The sequence below is a fragment of the Limanda limanda genome, chromosome 13, assembly GCF_963576545.1.
Source record: "Limanda limanda chromosome 13, fLimLim1.1, whole genome shotgun sequence".
Taxonomy (NCBI): Eukaryota; Metazoa; Chordata; class Actinopteri; order Pleuronectiformes; family Pleuronectidae; genus Limanda; species Limanda limanda.
This window is the reverse complement of record NC_083648.1, coordinates 9,950,270-9,963,505: the sequence shown is the minus strand read 5'-3', so window position 1 is coordinate 9,963,505 and position 13,236 is coordinate 9,950,270. Positions and strand designations below refer to the sequence as shown.

The following is a 13,236-nucleotide window of genomic DNA, read 5'->3' as shown; positions in this document are numbered from 1 at the left end:
ATGAGCCCAATAAGCTCATAAAGTACAAACTGGCACAGTTAATTATTAAAAGGTCATAACATTTCTTTAAGGACGGAACACTTTGTCTTGTGATGCTATTTAAAAACCCTTTGATAAATACGTGTTCCAATGACACAATAAAAGCTTTAATTTATTTTTACTTTATTGTATATGACTGTGATCAACACCAAAGGGAATCTCGGTCTGGCTATCTGTGTTTTATTTGAGGTTGAATCAGACACTTGAGTTAAATAATAACCTGACTCTTGTGAGAAAAGATCACAGTAGTAACTTCCAGGACATGGTCTGCTGTTTGTTGGCACACCCCCCCGGGCCGCGGGCCAGGTGGAGCGGGCAGCTCACTTCTCAGAGTTGATGTTTTACGTTGCTGCCAATTTTTCACTCACTAGAACATCTTAATAGTTATTTAACAAACATCCCTTCAGGTAATAAGTTATTGTTGCACTATAGGAAATGTCTCTTATTTCTAAAACATAATCTTTTTGCACATTAAAGAATAACAGTGCTTTTCTATTTTTCTCATATTCAACACATTTTATTACAGGTTTCTGAAATGTTGCTATCTAGTCTCCCTTTACCTTCTTTAAAGTTACAAATTTAATTTTATTACAATTCAAAAAACAGATTTTTACATTGAATTTTTATACATTCAAGCCTTTTCTTTGTGCCGAAGTATGTCCCCCTCATGTGAGATGTCAGTTGGGTGGTCTTGTAAAAACTTTTCAGCTAAACCACAAACATTAAAAGGACAAATTAGATCCAAAATGCTTGAAACATATTTTCCAACTGAAAACTAGATTAAAAAAAGGTTATTGCAGTAATACTGAGTGGAAAGTGTACATTTGGTTACAGCTATTTTAGGACCCAGTTCTTTAACTAACAAAAGTCCAAAGACCAGAAAGTGGTGCACATGGAGTTAGTGGGAGAGGGGCCGGAGGACAGAGAGAGGAGGAGGAGGGAGGAGGGTGAGGGAACAGAGGGAGGGAAGCAAGAGACCAGTCTTTTGGATTTCTCATTAATTCAGTGTGGCCCTCTCTTTCAGTTTTTTTGAAAGCCCGCCCACTGACCATTATCAGCCCAGGCCTTATATATGCAGCCTGTTGCTGTTGTTTGTGAGTACAAGACACTTTAGAGAGGACCAGCTCGAACCCACGGCCACACAACCACCATCATGAGAGAGTTCAAGAGCAAAGACTTCTGGAGGGCCGTTCTGGCCGAGCTGGTCGGCATGACCCTCTTCATTTTCCTCAGCATCTCCTCGGCCATCGGGAACACGAACAACACCGACCCGGACCAGGAGGTGAAGGTGTCCCTGGCCTTTGGACTGGCCATCGCCACGCTGGCCCAGAGTTTAGGCCACATCAGCGGAGCCCATCTGAATCCTGCGGTCACTCTGGGGATGCTCGCCAGCTGCCAGATCAGCGTGTTCAAGGCCGTCATGTACATTGTGGCCCAGCTGCTGGGCTCGTCCCTGGCCTGTGGCATCGTGTACGGAGCCCGTCCGAGCACCAATGCTGCACTGGGGCTCAACACTGTGAGTAAAAGCTTTAGATGATGTTGCTGCTGACAGAACATGTGATCACGTGTGGAGCTCTGAAACATCACTGCTCAGAAATGTGACATGTAAACGTCCTTTTTTTTGGCTGAAGTTGAAACTTTTGTCAGCGCTTTAATTAACACAATTGGATTGTGTTGTTCCTTTGTACATTCTGTCATTGCTTGTTATTGGATAGTGATGACACACCACACAGTACCACACTGCAGCTTTGAAGAATTTGCAAGAAAAAAAATAGCAGTGTCAACAGAGTGACATTTCTCCTCTGCAGTTTTGGTAAATTTAATGCATTGCACACTAAATCCCAGAGATGCTTTAGTTTTGTGTAAAGTTATATCAGTTATCTTCTTACCGAAAAGCAAAATTCTGTTGAGAAATGATATCCTCCCTCTGTGGTTAAACTGCTCCACCCCATACACACACTCTCTCACACACACACACACACAGTGTTGCACAAATGCTAAATTAATGAGCTGTCTGATCCCTCTCTGCCAAATGACTGTGAGACGTCCGGGGCGATGCTAGCGGCCGCTGTAAGTGGGAAGTGTCTGTGGTGGGAAAGGATCAATCTAAACTGACACGCACTGACAGACCCTTGTTGTTTTTGGATTCCTCTCTTGACTCTCGCAGCTCAACGGCGTTACTCCCAGCCAAGGCGTGGGCATCGAGCTGCTGGCGACCTTCCAGCTGGTGCTGTGTGTCATTGCAGTCACTGATAAAAGGCGGCGTGATGTCACCGGCTCTGCACCCTTGGCCATTGGCCTCTCGGTCTGCCTGGGACACTTGGCAGCTGTAAGTTTCACCTTAGCAGTGTATTGTATTTATCCAGGTTCAGCTCGGGCCATGTAAGCCAGCAGCAGACATGATAGTGCTCTGTGTGGTTGGAGATAAGGCCCCCCCCCCCCCGCCCCCCCCACTCACGCCTGCCAGTCCCGATCACAACACCAGAGCGGTTCACTGGACATATCCGCTCATGTCATCTCTTTGTTGTTAATTACAGATCAGCTACACAGGCTGCGGAATCAACCCGGCCCGCTCCTTTGGTCCGGCTTTGATCCTGAACAATTTTGAGAACCACTGGGTAAGTCAAAGAGAAGAGCACACGCATGTAACGCATGCCTTACATTTTTTCTGTACGGCACATCAGAGCATGTCAAGCTTAAATAACACCAAAAATTCCATAACAGACCGATGACTCCTTTACCTTCTGCCCCGAGTTAATCAGTTATAGTATTTCTATTGTCTTTTCAGCTGAGGTATTGAAAAAAGTAAAACTTTGAAAAATGGCCTGGAAAGGAATTTATTGATAAGAACGGTTTGTCCATGACTCATGTCGGCAAATACCGACCCGGAGATTGACCCTATTTTCTCCATGCAGGTTTACTGGGTGGGGCCGATGTGCGGCGGCGTCGCAGCAGCTCTCATCTACGACTTCCTGCTCTCCCCCAAATATGACGACTTCCCCGAGCGCATGAAGGTCCTGGTCAGCGGCCCAGTGGGCGACTACGACGTCAATGGAGGCAACGAAACCTCAACCGTGGAGATGACATCCAAGTAGTGCCGCTCCACCGCCCGGTGCAGCTGCACGTGTCCATACTCCTGTAAAAAGCTCTTGAATTTAATGTAGGAAGCCGGTGTTGTTGTGTTCTATTTGTTTGTAATACCAATGAGGATTGTGGTCACGGGTCAGTTGGCGTCTCACTGTCATTCACTCCATTGTTTGACCCGGCACACAATTTGTATTCGAACTGAAGATCAAACTTACGAGTCGAGGTGGGGAACGTCTTGACGGAGCAGTGTGTTGAATTTATTTCCCATATCAGTATTCTCTGTTGAGCCAATTTGTGTTTTTTTTGTATACTTATTTCTATTTTCTTGTATCACTTTTTGTTTCTGATGGATGATGTATTGTGTGTGCACTCTTGAAATGTCTCTCACTTTTGTAAGTAAATAAAACACTTGCTGTTAGCTGTTGTTGAGCTGTTTTTTTTTTGTTGTTCTTATATCAAAGATAAATAGATATTGGTATAAGTCATTAAAGAGTAGATGGTTTTTTTCCCTCTATGCAAATTAAAGCCTTAACATTTAATATAATGTATTTAAAAATATTAGCAATACCAGTTAAGTTTTAGTTTGTTAAAAGAAGACAAAAACCTAATTGAAAATGTACAGATCCATACAAGGTCAGACAAACATTTCAGGGCTTCAAAGCAAAGGGAAAAAAATGCTAATGTCCCCCCCCACCCACCACATTCAGTCCTTTGTTCTTTGTGTGTGCACCCTGCTGCTTCCAAGTTCAAGGCCCAAGGTCAACAACAAACTAGTAATGGCCCCACGTTTACTGTGTGTAAACTAGTTTAATAAAACTTAAATTGTAAAAAAAAAAGCACAAAGTCAAGTTTGATGCAGAACCCCCGAACGAAACTGAATAATTCACAGCCTATATTAGTTGATGTTGTGCTTTAATTTGATTTAAATTACAACAACAGATGTGCAGGTCGTGGAATAACTACGACCCTCTTGTTTCTGACATACCTGTGAAGTAAACCTGTGAAGTAAACCTGTGAAGTAAACCTGTGATCTCAAGGTCTTAGGCTCCTGAGAGACCATAATCTGGGAATCTAGCCTTGGATGTATCTGATCAAAGTGAATCAAGGTCTCCTGAAGAGCTGGAGCCAAATTGTCTGACATGTTGGTCAACATGTTTCATCTGTGGGCTTTTATCAACTAAACTAAACTCAATAGTGATGATAATAATAACAATTTTAATTTGAAGCTCTTTTCAAATATTTTAAAACTTTTTTATATGAACATCTTCAATTTGTATTTTGTTTATTTTTATTTTATGTATGCATATATAAATGGATATATAGTTGTCTCTGTGATGTGCATTTATTTGATCAATTGTACTGCTGCTATAAGACCACAGTTTTATTTTGGGGATGGATTAATCTATCCATCTAATTCTGTTTTAACAGGTTGATTTAATCACAGGAGTTAGGCCCTTTAAAACATAGACCTGCATGTTAAGTTAATAAACATAAATGTTGAATGTGTTCGTCATATTTTTCATCTGTAATCCAAACTCTTTTGTGTATAAAGCTACAATTTATAGCTTGTAAATTACTGGTTTGGGCCTAATTAATATTCATCTTAACAGGCTGCCTCCCTCATCCAACCTGAACATGCATAAACTTTAATTCTAGTGCGTATCTGCTACTAAATATGGTTTAATGTGAAATAAGAGCTTATATTTTGGTCCTGGGTGCAGTAAAGCGTCCAGTGCCAGGTTGCCAGGTTGGTGAGTGTGTCCTTATTACAGCAGCCAAGAAACTGTTCATGCACAAGAATTCTCTGACTCACAATCTCACTGGCTCTCTCTCTTCTCCTCCCTCACTCCCCTGCGGATTACCACGGTCGGCTCGAGGCATCGTGCCATCGGAGGAAGACAGAAAAAGACTGAACCGTTTCCGGGCTTCCACCCTGCAGCCTTTTTTCTCATCCTTTGATGAAGTGTGCTGGTATTAAGGCTCCATCATGTTTTGCCGCTCAGGAGCAGAGTGTTCTCACCCGTGAACTTCAGGAGCTGCTGCACAAAGGGGAGCAGGCTCAGAAAGAGCAGCGGCAAAAATGAAAAAAGGAGGCCACGTCCCCCACATGCAGGGTGCGGACAGGAGATGGCTTATGAGAGAGACACCACGTCCTATCAAGGTTTTATGGAGGACGATGAGTCATAATTGCAAATATACATCTTTGTTGTGACATTAGGGCAAAAGGGGATGATGGAAGTGTCCTTTTAAGACAGGTTTCCTCAGAGGGAAGTTGTTTTTGGATTCATCAAAATCAGAGAGGCCAAGGTCATTTGGCCTTTTACATACTGATACTTCAACAGCTATATTGGAATCACTGGATCACCACAGCAGAATCCCAGCAAAAAGGTCTTGAGTAGTGATTGGTAAAGACTTTGGATTGGAAAATTTCTACCTTGTAATCGTCTCTAAGATCAAAGCGATGCCACCATAATAACTTCCCAGGATTGTAAAGCCTGATTGTAAAGTGTTGTAACCAACTGCACGTGTGTTTCAGTATCTGGTAAATCTTCAAACTTGTGAATCTGTTTACCAAACTGGACATCAGGGACCACACATCATCCAGGATCTCCACAGAATGACATATTTAACAATTTGTTCTCGATACTGTCACATTATAACAGGATTTGTCACTTTATTTGGCTGTTTTATATTATGTCTGTCTTAAATTCTTAGTACATAAACATTTGTGTTTTTTGATATTTTTGTCTTTTCCTATTCTGACTTTTTACTGTTAATTCCTTGTTTTTTGTGTTTATTTGATACTTTATAGTCTTAATTCCTGTGTTTAACCAATTCTTCTAAACAAAATTTAATTGTACTTATACAGTGACAATAAAGATTTCTCTTTCTTGAAAGACTCTCACTCAACCTGATTTTTTACATATTCCCCAGCTTTTTATCAATCTATTCTCCCTCTCACTTGTTTTGTTTTGTTCTTCATCCACCTTCCATATAGTGTTAAATTGAAAATTTCCCCATTCTGCAGGGTGAGAACAGATACACTTGTTTTCCAAGAAGAAAGGAGCAACGGTTTTCTGTGACTCTCGGTATCATGAGGTATTTCAAAGTTTGCGTTGGCGCTCAGCCTGTTTTTCAAGATAGCAGCAGCAGTTTTCAAAGAATGTCATGTCCTTATTTCATGGTGTTTTAAATGGTTTGCTTCAGCTTCTCCTCCCTCTCTTACGCCTGTTAGATCCCAACATATTTCATATTAAAGCCAAGTTATTTTAGAATATATAGAACCTGTGTGAATCAGCTCTGGTGTACAAATAAAAGTAGAGTATTTATAGCTGCTGTGTTGATCCATCTTTGACCTACGGATAATAATATTTGTACTGTTTTTAAATAGACTGAGAACTAATTCAAACTGGACTCAGTAAAAAACTCATTCACCACCATTCAGACAATCTCTGATGTTTTTCTGGGGTCATGCTTTCTGTTTTTCACCGTGATACGATTTCATGTTTTCACTCTTCTCCAGCATCTGGAAGGGAACAACCTTTGAAGCTGTGAGTTCCATTTCACTGGGCTTAACCGAGCAGCAAACCTGTTGATCATATACTTGACTTGCTTCCATTTCTGCGTGAATAAAGGGATCTTCCTATAATTTTTCTCGAGTTGAATTAATGTCCAATACTCTCACGACGGGCCACCTGCATCACCGTGTTATTAGTGTCTCTGCAGGAAGACGAGATTTGGGGGATGAGTCATGACTGCGTTGTATTTACACGTGAAAGACTGGAAGGGGGGGGGCATCATGGGTGAGCAGAGGCCACTCATGTGAGGAGGTGGTCTTACTGAACAAGGGGAACAAGGGGGGGGCTGCTATCTATAAGACTTTCCTCAACCATAATCGAAAGCCTTCTCTTTATCTCTGACTAATCCTCTGGTCTGAAATAAGTCCACCTGCCTGATGAAATGTGGTGATCTGGCAGTTTCAGCAACTATTGCTAACTCTTCTTCAATAATTTTTTTCATTCAATCATATGTCACAGAAAAAGTCTTCTTCTCCCTAAATTACAATGTGAAACCAAAACTAACCTGTTCAAATGTAAACATTCTAACAGAGATACAAACCTTGGTTTCGACCATCGTCCAGAATATCAAGTGTCAAAACGGCTTTTAGTTGAAGTACATTTTTTATTTATGCAACCTCTGAACAGCATTTACGTTTTTTTGGGAAATTGCATGTTTTTCAGTATCTGTGAATTTCGTAATAATTCCTCATTGCTCAACAAAACAAATCCTCTGGCTGCTGAGAGCCAGTCGACTTGGAGCTGAGGCTGATCAAATGTAAACATTCTAGACCATAGTCCAGAATATCAAGTGTCAAAACGCCCCTTAGTTGAAGTAAGTCATTTTTTTATTTATGCAACCTCTGAACAGCATTTACGTTTTGAAATTGCATGTTTTTCAGTATCTGTGAATTTCGTAATAATTCCTTATTGCTCAACAAAACAAATCCTCCGGCCAGTCGACTTGGAGCTGAGGCTGACGAATGATGTCGTCAATAGAGGATTAGAGTATCTGATTTGCATGTGTCAATTAAAAAGAAAAAGTGATTTTCTTTTTCGACAAATGAATGTTGCGCTGTACTGGTGAGTTGTAAGGTCAACGGAGCGGCTCCTGCTCGCAGGCTAGAAAACATGACCTTTGTCCTTCCTGTCGGTTCTCTGCATCATTACTCCTCCTCCATCCTGCTCTCCTGAAATAACGAATCCTTTCCTCACAGCTACACTGTCATCTCTGTCTTGTAAATGGTTTCTATACTCCTGCATTACTTTAGTGTGACTTTCAGATACATGATAGAAAAAGCACTGAATTAAATAAATCTGGGAATATTTGGCAAAAAGGTCCTAAAAGATATAAGAAGAAATGCAGATGTGTTTAGTGTGAAGTGAACCTTTGACTAGTCTCTTTTAGCTATTTCTGAAGAGAAGAGAAGAAGCACCGGGGCCCTTTAACCCGTCAGCTCTTTCAGAGAGAAAAGACCAGTTTCCATGTCGTGAATTCAAAAAGTCCAATTTCCTTCCTACAGCGGCAGATGACTGATGTTCACTTCAATGCAGCCGACCCGGCGTGACACATGCTCAGAACGGGATGAGTAGAGGGAAAGTTAAGGAAACTGTTTACAAAGACTTGGGCTAAAAGCTGCAGGGCTGTGAGTGTCCTTCACACGTCCAGCAGCTTTTCTGCCTCGATTACTTTACCAAAAACCCTGCATGTATATTTTCGAGCTCATGTTAGAGCAATAATATTAAAAGATAATTTATAATGGCAAAACATATAATAGATTATACTCCATATAAAACTAGAAACAGCTCCTTTATGAAACTATTCTTCTTTTGAATTTATCATCAAGATCCATGAATTATTCTCTGAGAAATTACAGAAATTGTTGGAAATAACCTTTCATCAACGAGTTCTTCACTGACTCCCCCTTCAAACAGGTTTGGTGTTGATGGTCCTACTAACTATCAGATGCAGATAAAAACATAACTTCCTTGGGATCAGAGGCCTTTTTAGGATTCAGAGTCCAGGGAACTTTCTGGAGCTGGTGATTGAACCAGCTGCTTAGATCCACTGAACTGCAGCCACCCTCCTGTTAAAGGTTCAGTGTGTAGAATATAGTGTCATCTAGTGGTGAATATCCCTCACCTCAACCTCCCTTTCCAAACGTGAAAGAGAACCGGTGGCAGCCTTCAGTTGAAAACTCAAAAGGTGTTTAGTTTGTCCAGTCTGGGCTACTGTAAAAAACATGGCAGCCTCCGTAGAGGAGACCTGCTCCAGATGTAAATATAAAGGGCCGACTCGAGGGTAAAGAAAACAATAATTCGCACAATTTAGATGATCCCACACTAGTGAAAACATCAATAGGATTATTTTAAATTCAATTTCTGCCAATAGATCCCGTTCACCTTCATTTTAAACACTGAACCTTTAATTGTGTGAATTTATGCACTAAAACCTGCTCTGTTTTTTCTATTTCTAAAAGCACACTTCCATCATTTAACACATTACAATGGGACATGTTTTCTAAACTACTGAGTTGACACTTTGTTTGTTGTGGTCTCCCATGAGAGTGAATGAGAGTATCAGCACCAGGGTTTTATGTTGCAGCAGAGGAGTAGAGGAGCAGAGGAGGCCTGGTGGAGGTGTGGTCGAGGTGGTGGAGGAGGCCTGGTGGAGGTGGTGGAGGAGGCCTGGTGGAGGTGTGGTGGAGGTGGTGGAGGAGGCCTGGTGGAGGTGTGGTGGAGGTGGTGGAGGTCCTTCTCACTGGTGGAAACACGCATCTCTCAGCTGCTTCTAATCAGGCCTGATTCTTTAAAGCCTGCACTCCCTCTATGAGCGTCACTCACTACGCTTTCACTTTGCCTGCTCGTGCAGCAAAACTGAATTTTGTACCGTTTAAACAGACTCCCCCAAAAACAACCGGCTGGCTAGCATGAGGTTATGTGAGTGGCCATGTGGGACATTAAGACTTGTGTGTTCTGGAGGGCCGTCCTCGCCGAGTCTCTGGGAATGATCATCTACATATTTTTCGGCCTCTCAACTGTGATAGGGACCAGGAATAATCCGTCCCCTGACCAGGAGCTAAAAGTGGCGTTTGCCTTTGGTCTGGCCTTTGCCGCCATAGCACAGTTTATAGGTCACATTAGCGGTGCTAACCTGAATCCTGCCGTCACCCTGGGCCTCCTGGTCAGCAGTCAGACGAGTTTCCTCAGTGCCTTTTTCTACGTGATAGCTCAGGTTCTGGGAGCAGTGGCCGGCAGTGCTATTGTGTACCGGATCGTGCCGGGAACCACAGATTCCCTCGGTGTTAACAAGGTGAGGAGGAACCTTGTGTGCTAGCATATTTTCCTGTGACATTTGGTGCTCTACTTGAGTGGCGTTCGGGGAATTGCCTGCAGCCTAACCTAGATTGTCTGTGAAAGCCAGACACTCATTGTCTGAAGTTTTCTCTTCTTATCTCCAAGACTTCCTCATTTGCAAACTGCCAGGGACAGCTTGTTCATTTGGAAAGTCAGATATTAATTATCAATGATTTGTAGCTGTCATGCAACAAAGGCAAAGGCCCATTTTCTGTCAGGAGTGTTTTAAATCCTCATCAGTAGTTTGCATTTAGTTTTATCTTGCATGACGCGCACCATTTTTAGGATTTTAAGTGATTTTTCATAGTGCTAGAGTTTCATAAATGTAAGCAAAAAAATCTTCCAAGCAAAGCTGTTTACTTGTGGACAGCGGTGGCCTGTGAATAGCTGGTGTGTTTCCTCTTTGCAGCTAAATGGCATCACCCCAAGTCAAGGCTTGGCCGTTGAATTCCTGCTCACGCTCCAGCTGGTCTTGTGCGTGCTGGCAGTCAGCGACAAAAGACGCAACGTCTGTGGGTTTGCACCTCTGGCCATCGGACTCTCCGTGGGGCTGGGACACTTCACCGGGGTGAGTGCATGAAAACATTCCCCTTCCTCGTTCATTTGTTAGATGGGTTTCTCAGTCTTCCCGTGGCCCGACACAATGGATGTGCGTAGGATGAACCGAGGGTAAATCAGGCTTGTGTGTAATCTGCTGATGAACAGCCAGGAGAGGCCAGCAGTGTTTTCCTCTGATATGGGTTTACAGGTCCGCTACACAGGATGCGGGATGAATCCAGCTCGATCCTTCGGGCCGGCGGTTATACTGCAGTCTTTTGATGATCATTGGGTACGTGTTGGGAAGCTTTAAATCAGAAAGTGGTTTTGTTTTCACCAGTTATTGAAACGGGTCGCGCTTGTCCTGCTCTTCCTTCTCCCAGGTATTCTGGGTGGGACCGATGAGTGCCGGTGTGGTGGCAGCTCTTCTGTACCATCGTCTCCTGACCCCCAGAGACCAGACCTCCAGTGAGAAAACAAGAGACCTGTTCAGAATCAGCTCCTCAGCGGACACTGGCGCTCATGAGCCGCTCATGGACAACGTTGAGGCTGTGAACTGGTCAAGGAGGCCAGCTGAAGTGTGAAGAGGACTTTATTGCTGTGTACTGCTTATCTGAGTCACATAAAATCAAGTTCTGTCCAACTTCTAGTGCATCTTTTTCCTGGTTCATCTCTTCTCTCCTCCCCCCTCTGCACACAAACCCCTTCACTATAAATGCTGAAGTAGGTGACATGTTGGGGTTTTTCACAGCAGACGCGTTAGGAGCAGACATGAGGGAACTGAGAACCTGGGTGTTCTGGCGAGCCGTGGCTGCAGAGTTTCTCGGTATGTTGCTGTTCCTATTTGTCGGATTGTCTGCCATCATCGGGAAGAGCGAGGGCGGCGTTAAGACAGAAACGCTCGCTCAGGAGCTGAAGGTCTCTCTGGCCTTCGCGCTGGCCATCGCCACCCTGGTTCAGAGTCTGGGACACGTCAGTGGAGCTCACCTGAACCCTGCGGTCACACTGGGCCTGCTGGTCAGCTGCCAGATCAGCATCCTCAGGTGTGTCTTCTACGTCCTGGCACAGATGCTCGGGGCAGTTACAGCGAGCGCTATAGTGAATGGATACAGACATAAAGATTCTCTTGGGGTTAACAAGGTAAACACCTGTCTCTCATTTGACCGAACGGCAGAGTTTTATGTAAACCAATCATTTTATTCAGATTGGGTCTTAACTTTTTGCATTCAGCTGTAGTTATCTGTCTTTTTCAGCTAAACAATGTGACTAAAGGACAAGGCTTTGCCATCGAGTTCCTGGCCACCCTTCAGCTGGTGCTGTGTGTGATCGCTGTGACTGATAAGCGACAAGCGAGTCATGTGAAGGGCTTCGCACCGCTGGCCATCGGGCTGTCCGTGGGGCTCGGCCACTTTGCAGCTGTAAGAAGTCACACTCTTGTAATTCGGTTAAATCTGTTGAATTTTTTTTGTTGCAGCAATTTTGACCAAGTGCAGATTAATCGTAAAATTTATCTTATTTCAAGAAACTTTTATAGCAGAGGGTTCATGAGAATAACTTTGAGAAATTATTTATTTTTAAGGAGTTTTCTAGAATTTTCAATTTTTCAACGTTGAACAAAATATCCCCTTCAGTCTAAATATTATTGAGGACACTGTTTTCCTGTGTATAGAAGCTGTTGGTAATGATTCAAGACCTTATTTGTTTTCTCCCTCATTATATTATTTCGCTGTGTGTGCATGCAGCTGATGTGCCTGCAGTTCAGTAAGCGAGTACAACAAATCAAAATTTCAACGGCAGCTACACAAGTGTCATAAAGTTAAATGCGAATTAGCAGCTTCAACTTTGATAAAAGTCTGGCAGCTGCTCTCTTGGCAAAATATGAAAAGCTGCACTGAGTGATGGAGTAGATGACTGGTGCCAAAACTAAATTAAACAAAGTTCACGATAGACGACTGTACTAAGGGGTAACTGCATTTCTGCATTTATTTCTCCTGTCAGTTACTTTTTTGACTAATGTAATTTACAGATAAGTTTCACTGGATGTGGCATCAACCCTGCTCGCTCCTTTGGCCCGGCTGTGATCCTAGGTGAAATGAAGAACCACTGGGTAATGTCAGCAAACACTTGAGAAGCATTTTGTGGTTTCCCTTTCTTTCTTTTTTTTTTTTACCGCAGTTTATTCTGTCAAACGACAAATGTGACTTCCTTCATTCTAGATTTACTGGCTGGGCCCGATGTGCGGAGGAATGGCAGCGTCTCTTATCTACGATTTCCTCCTGTACCCACGGACGCCTAACTTGAGGACTCGCAGTAACGTCTTCCTTCATGGTCCGCAAGAGGAAACCCGTGCAGCTGAAGTAACTGGGGAGGACGACGGCAGCCCGGGGTCGAGTCAGTGGCCGAAACAATGAAGAGCATGAAACATTATTCCTTTTCTGGCTGTCGGCACATTAATAAACAACTACGCTGCTTTTAACGTTAAGGCTGGTTTCCTTTTTAACTGTGCAGTGTGTATTTTCTGATCAGTGCATTTCATATAATAAAGCTCCATCCTTTTCTTCCAATGTCTTTGTTTTCTTATTAAACTATTTCCTAAATGGCGAAGGTCAAATCAAAGTTGACACATCCTTTTTTTTTTATTGCACAAATACACAAATAC

General features: G+C 42.9%; 3 protein-coding genes across 3 annotated transcripts; all 3 read left to right on the top strand.

Annotated features, from left to right (window-relative positions):
* The first annotated feature begins 1,043 nt into the window (after positions 1–1,043).
* On the top strand, positions 1,044–3,544 carry LOC133018028 (aquaporin-1-like). The gene is made up of 4 exons (XM_061084306.1): positions 1,044–1,555; positions 2,207–2,368; positions 2,577–2,657; positions 2,955–3,544. The coding sequence occupies exons 1-4, from the start codon at positions 1,193–1,195 to the stop codon at positions 3,132–3,134; spliced, it is 786 nt and encodes a 261-aa protein (XP_060940289.1). The 5' UTR covers positions 1,044–1,192; the 3' UTR covers positions 3,135–3,544.
* A 6,089-nt stretch (positions 3,545–9,633) lies between these two features.
* On the top strand, positions 9,634–11,161 carry LOC133018571 (aquaporin-1-like). Its single transcript, XM_061084966.1, has 4 exons — positions 9,634–9,996; positions 10,450–10,608; positions 10,789–10,869; positions 10,961–11,161. The coding sequence occupies exons 1-4, from the start codon at positions 9,634–9,636 to the stop codon at positions 11,159–11,161; spliced, it is 804 nt and encodes a 267-aa protein (XP_060940949.1).
* Positions 11,162–11,270: 109 nt separating this feature from the next.
* Positions 11,271–13,120, top strand: LOC133018570 (aquaporin-1-like). The gene is made up of 4 exons (XM_061084965.1): positions 11,271–11,717; positions 11,831–11,995; positions 12,604–12,684; positions 12,794–13,120. Exons 1-4 carry the CDS (start codon positions 11,310–11,312, stop codon positions 12,986–12,988), a joined length of 849 nt encoding a protein of 282 aa, XP_060940948.1. The 5' UTR covers positions 11,271–11,309; the 3' UTR covers positions 12,989–13,120.
* The last annotated feature ends 116 nt before the right edge of the window (positions 13,121–13,236 follow it).

Excerpts from the sequence above, each read along its gene's own strand:
- LOC133018028 (XM_061084306.1), top strand. The coding sequence starts at position 1,193 with ATGAGAGAGTTCAAGAGCAAAGACTTCTGGAGGGCCGTTCTGGCCGAG. Across the intron at positions 1,556-2,206 it reads CTGCACTGGGGCTCAACACT|CTCAACGGCGTTACTCCCAG; the intron begins GTGAGTAAAAGC and ends TGACTCTCGCAG. Across the intron at positions 2,658-2,954 it reads ACAATTTTGAGAACCACTGG|GTTTACTGGGTGGGGCCGAT; the intron begins GTAAGTCAAAGA and ends TTCTCCATGCAG.
- LOC133018571 (XM_061084966.1), top strand. The coding sequence starts at position 9,634 with ATGTGGGACATTAAGACTTGTGTGTTCTGGAGGGCCGTCCTCGCCGAG. Across the intron at positions 9,997-10,449 it reads ATTCCCTCGGTGTTAACAAG|CTAAATGGCATCACCCCAAG; the intron begins GTGAGGAGGAAC and ends TCCTCTTTGCAG. Across the intron at positions 10,870-10,960 it reads AGTCTTTTGATGATCATTGG|GTATTCTGGGTGGGACCGAT; the intron begins GTACGTGTTGGG and ends TCCTTCTCCCAG.
- LOC133018570 (XM_061084965.1), top strand. The coding sequence starts at position 11,310 with ATGTTGGGGTTTTTCACAGCAGACGCGTTAGGAGCAGACATGAGGGAA. Across the intron at positions 11,996-12,603 it reads GGCTCGGCCACTTTGCAGCT|ATAAGTTTCACTGGATGTGG; the intron begins GTAAGAAGTCAC and ends TGTAATTTACAG. Across the intron at positions 12,685-12,793 it reads GTGAAATGAAGAACCACTGG|ATTTACTGGCTGGGCCCGAT; the intron begins GTAATGTCAGCA and ends CCTTCATTCTAG.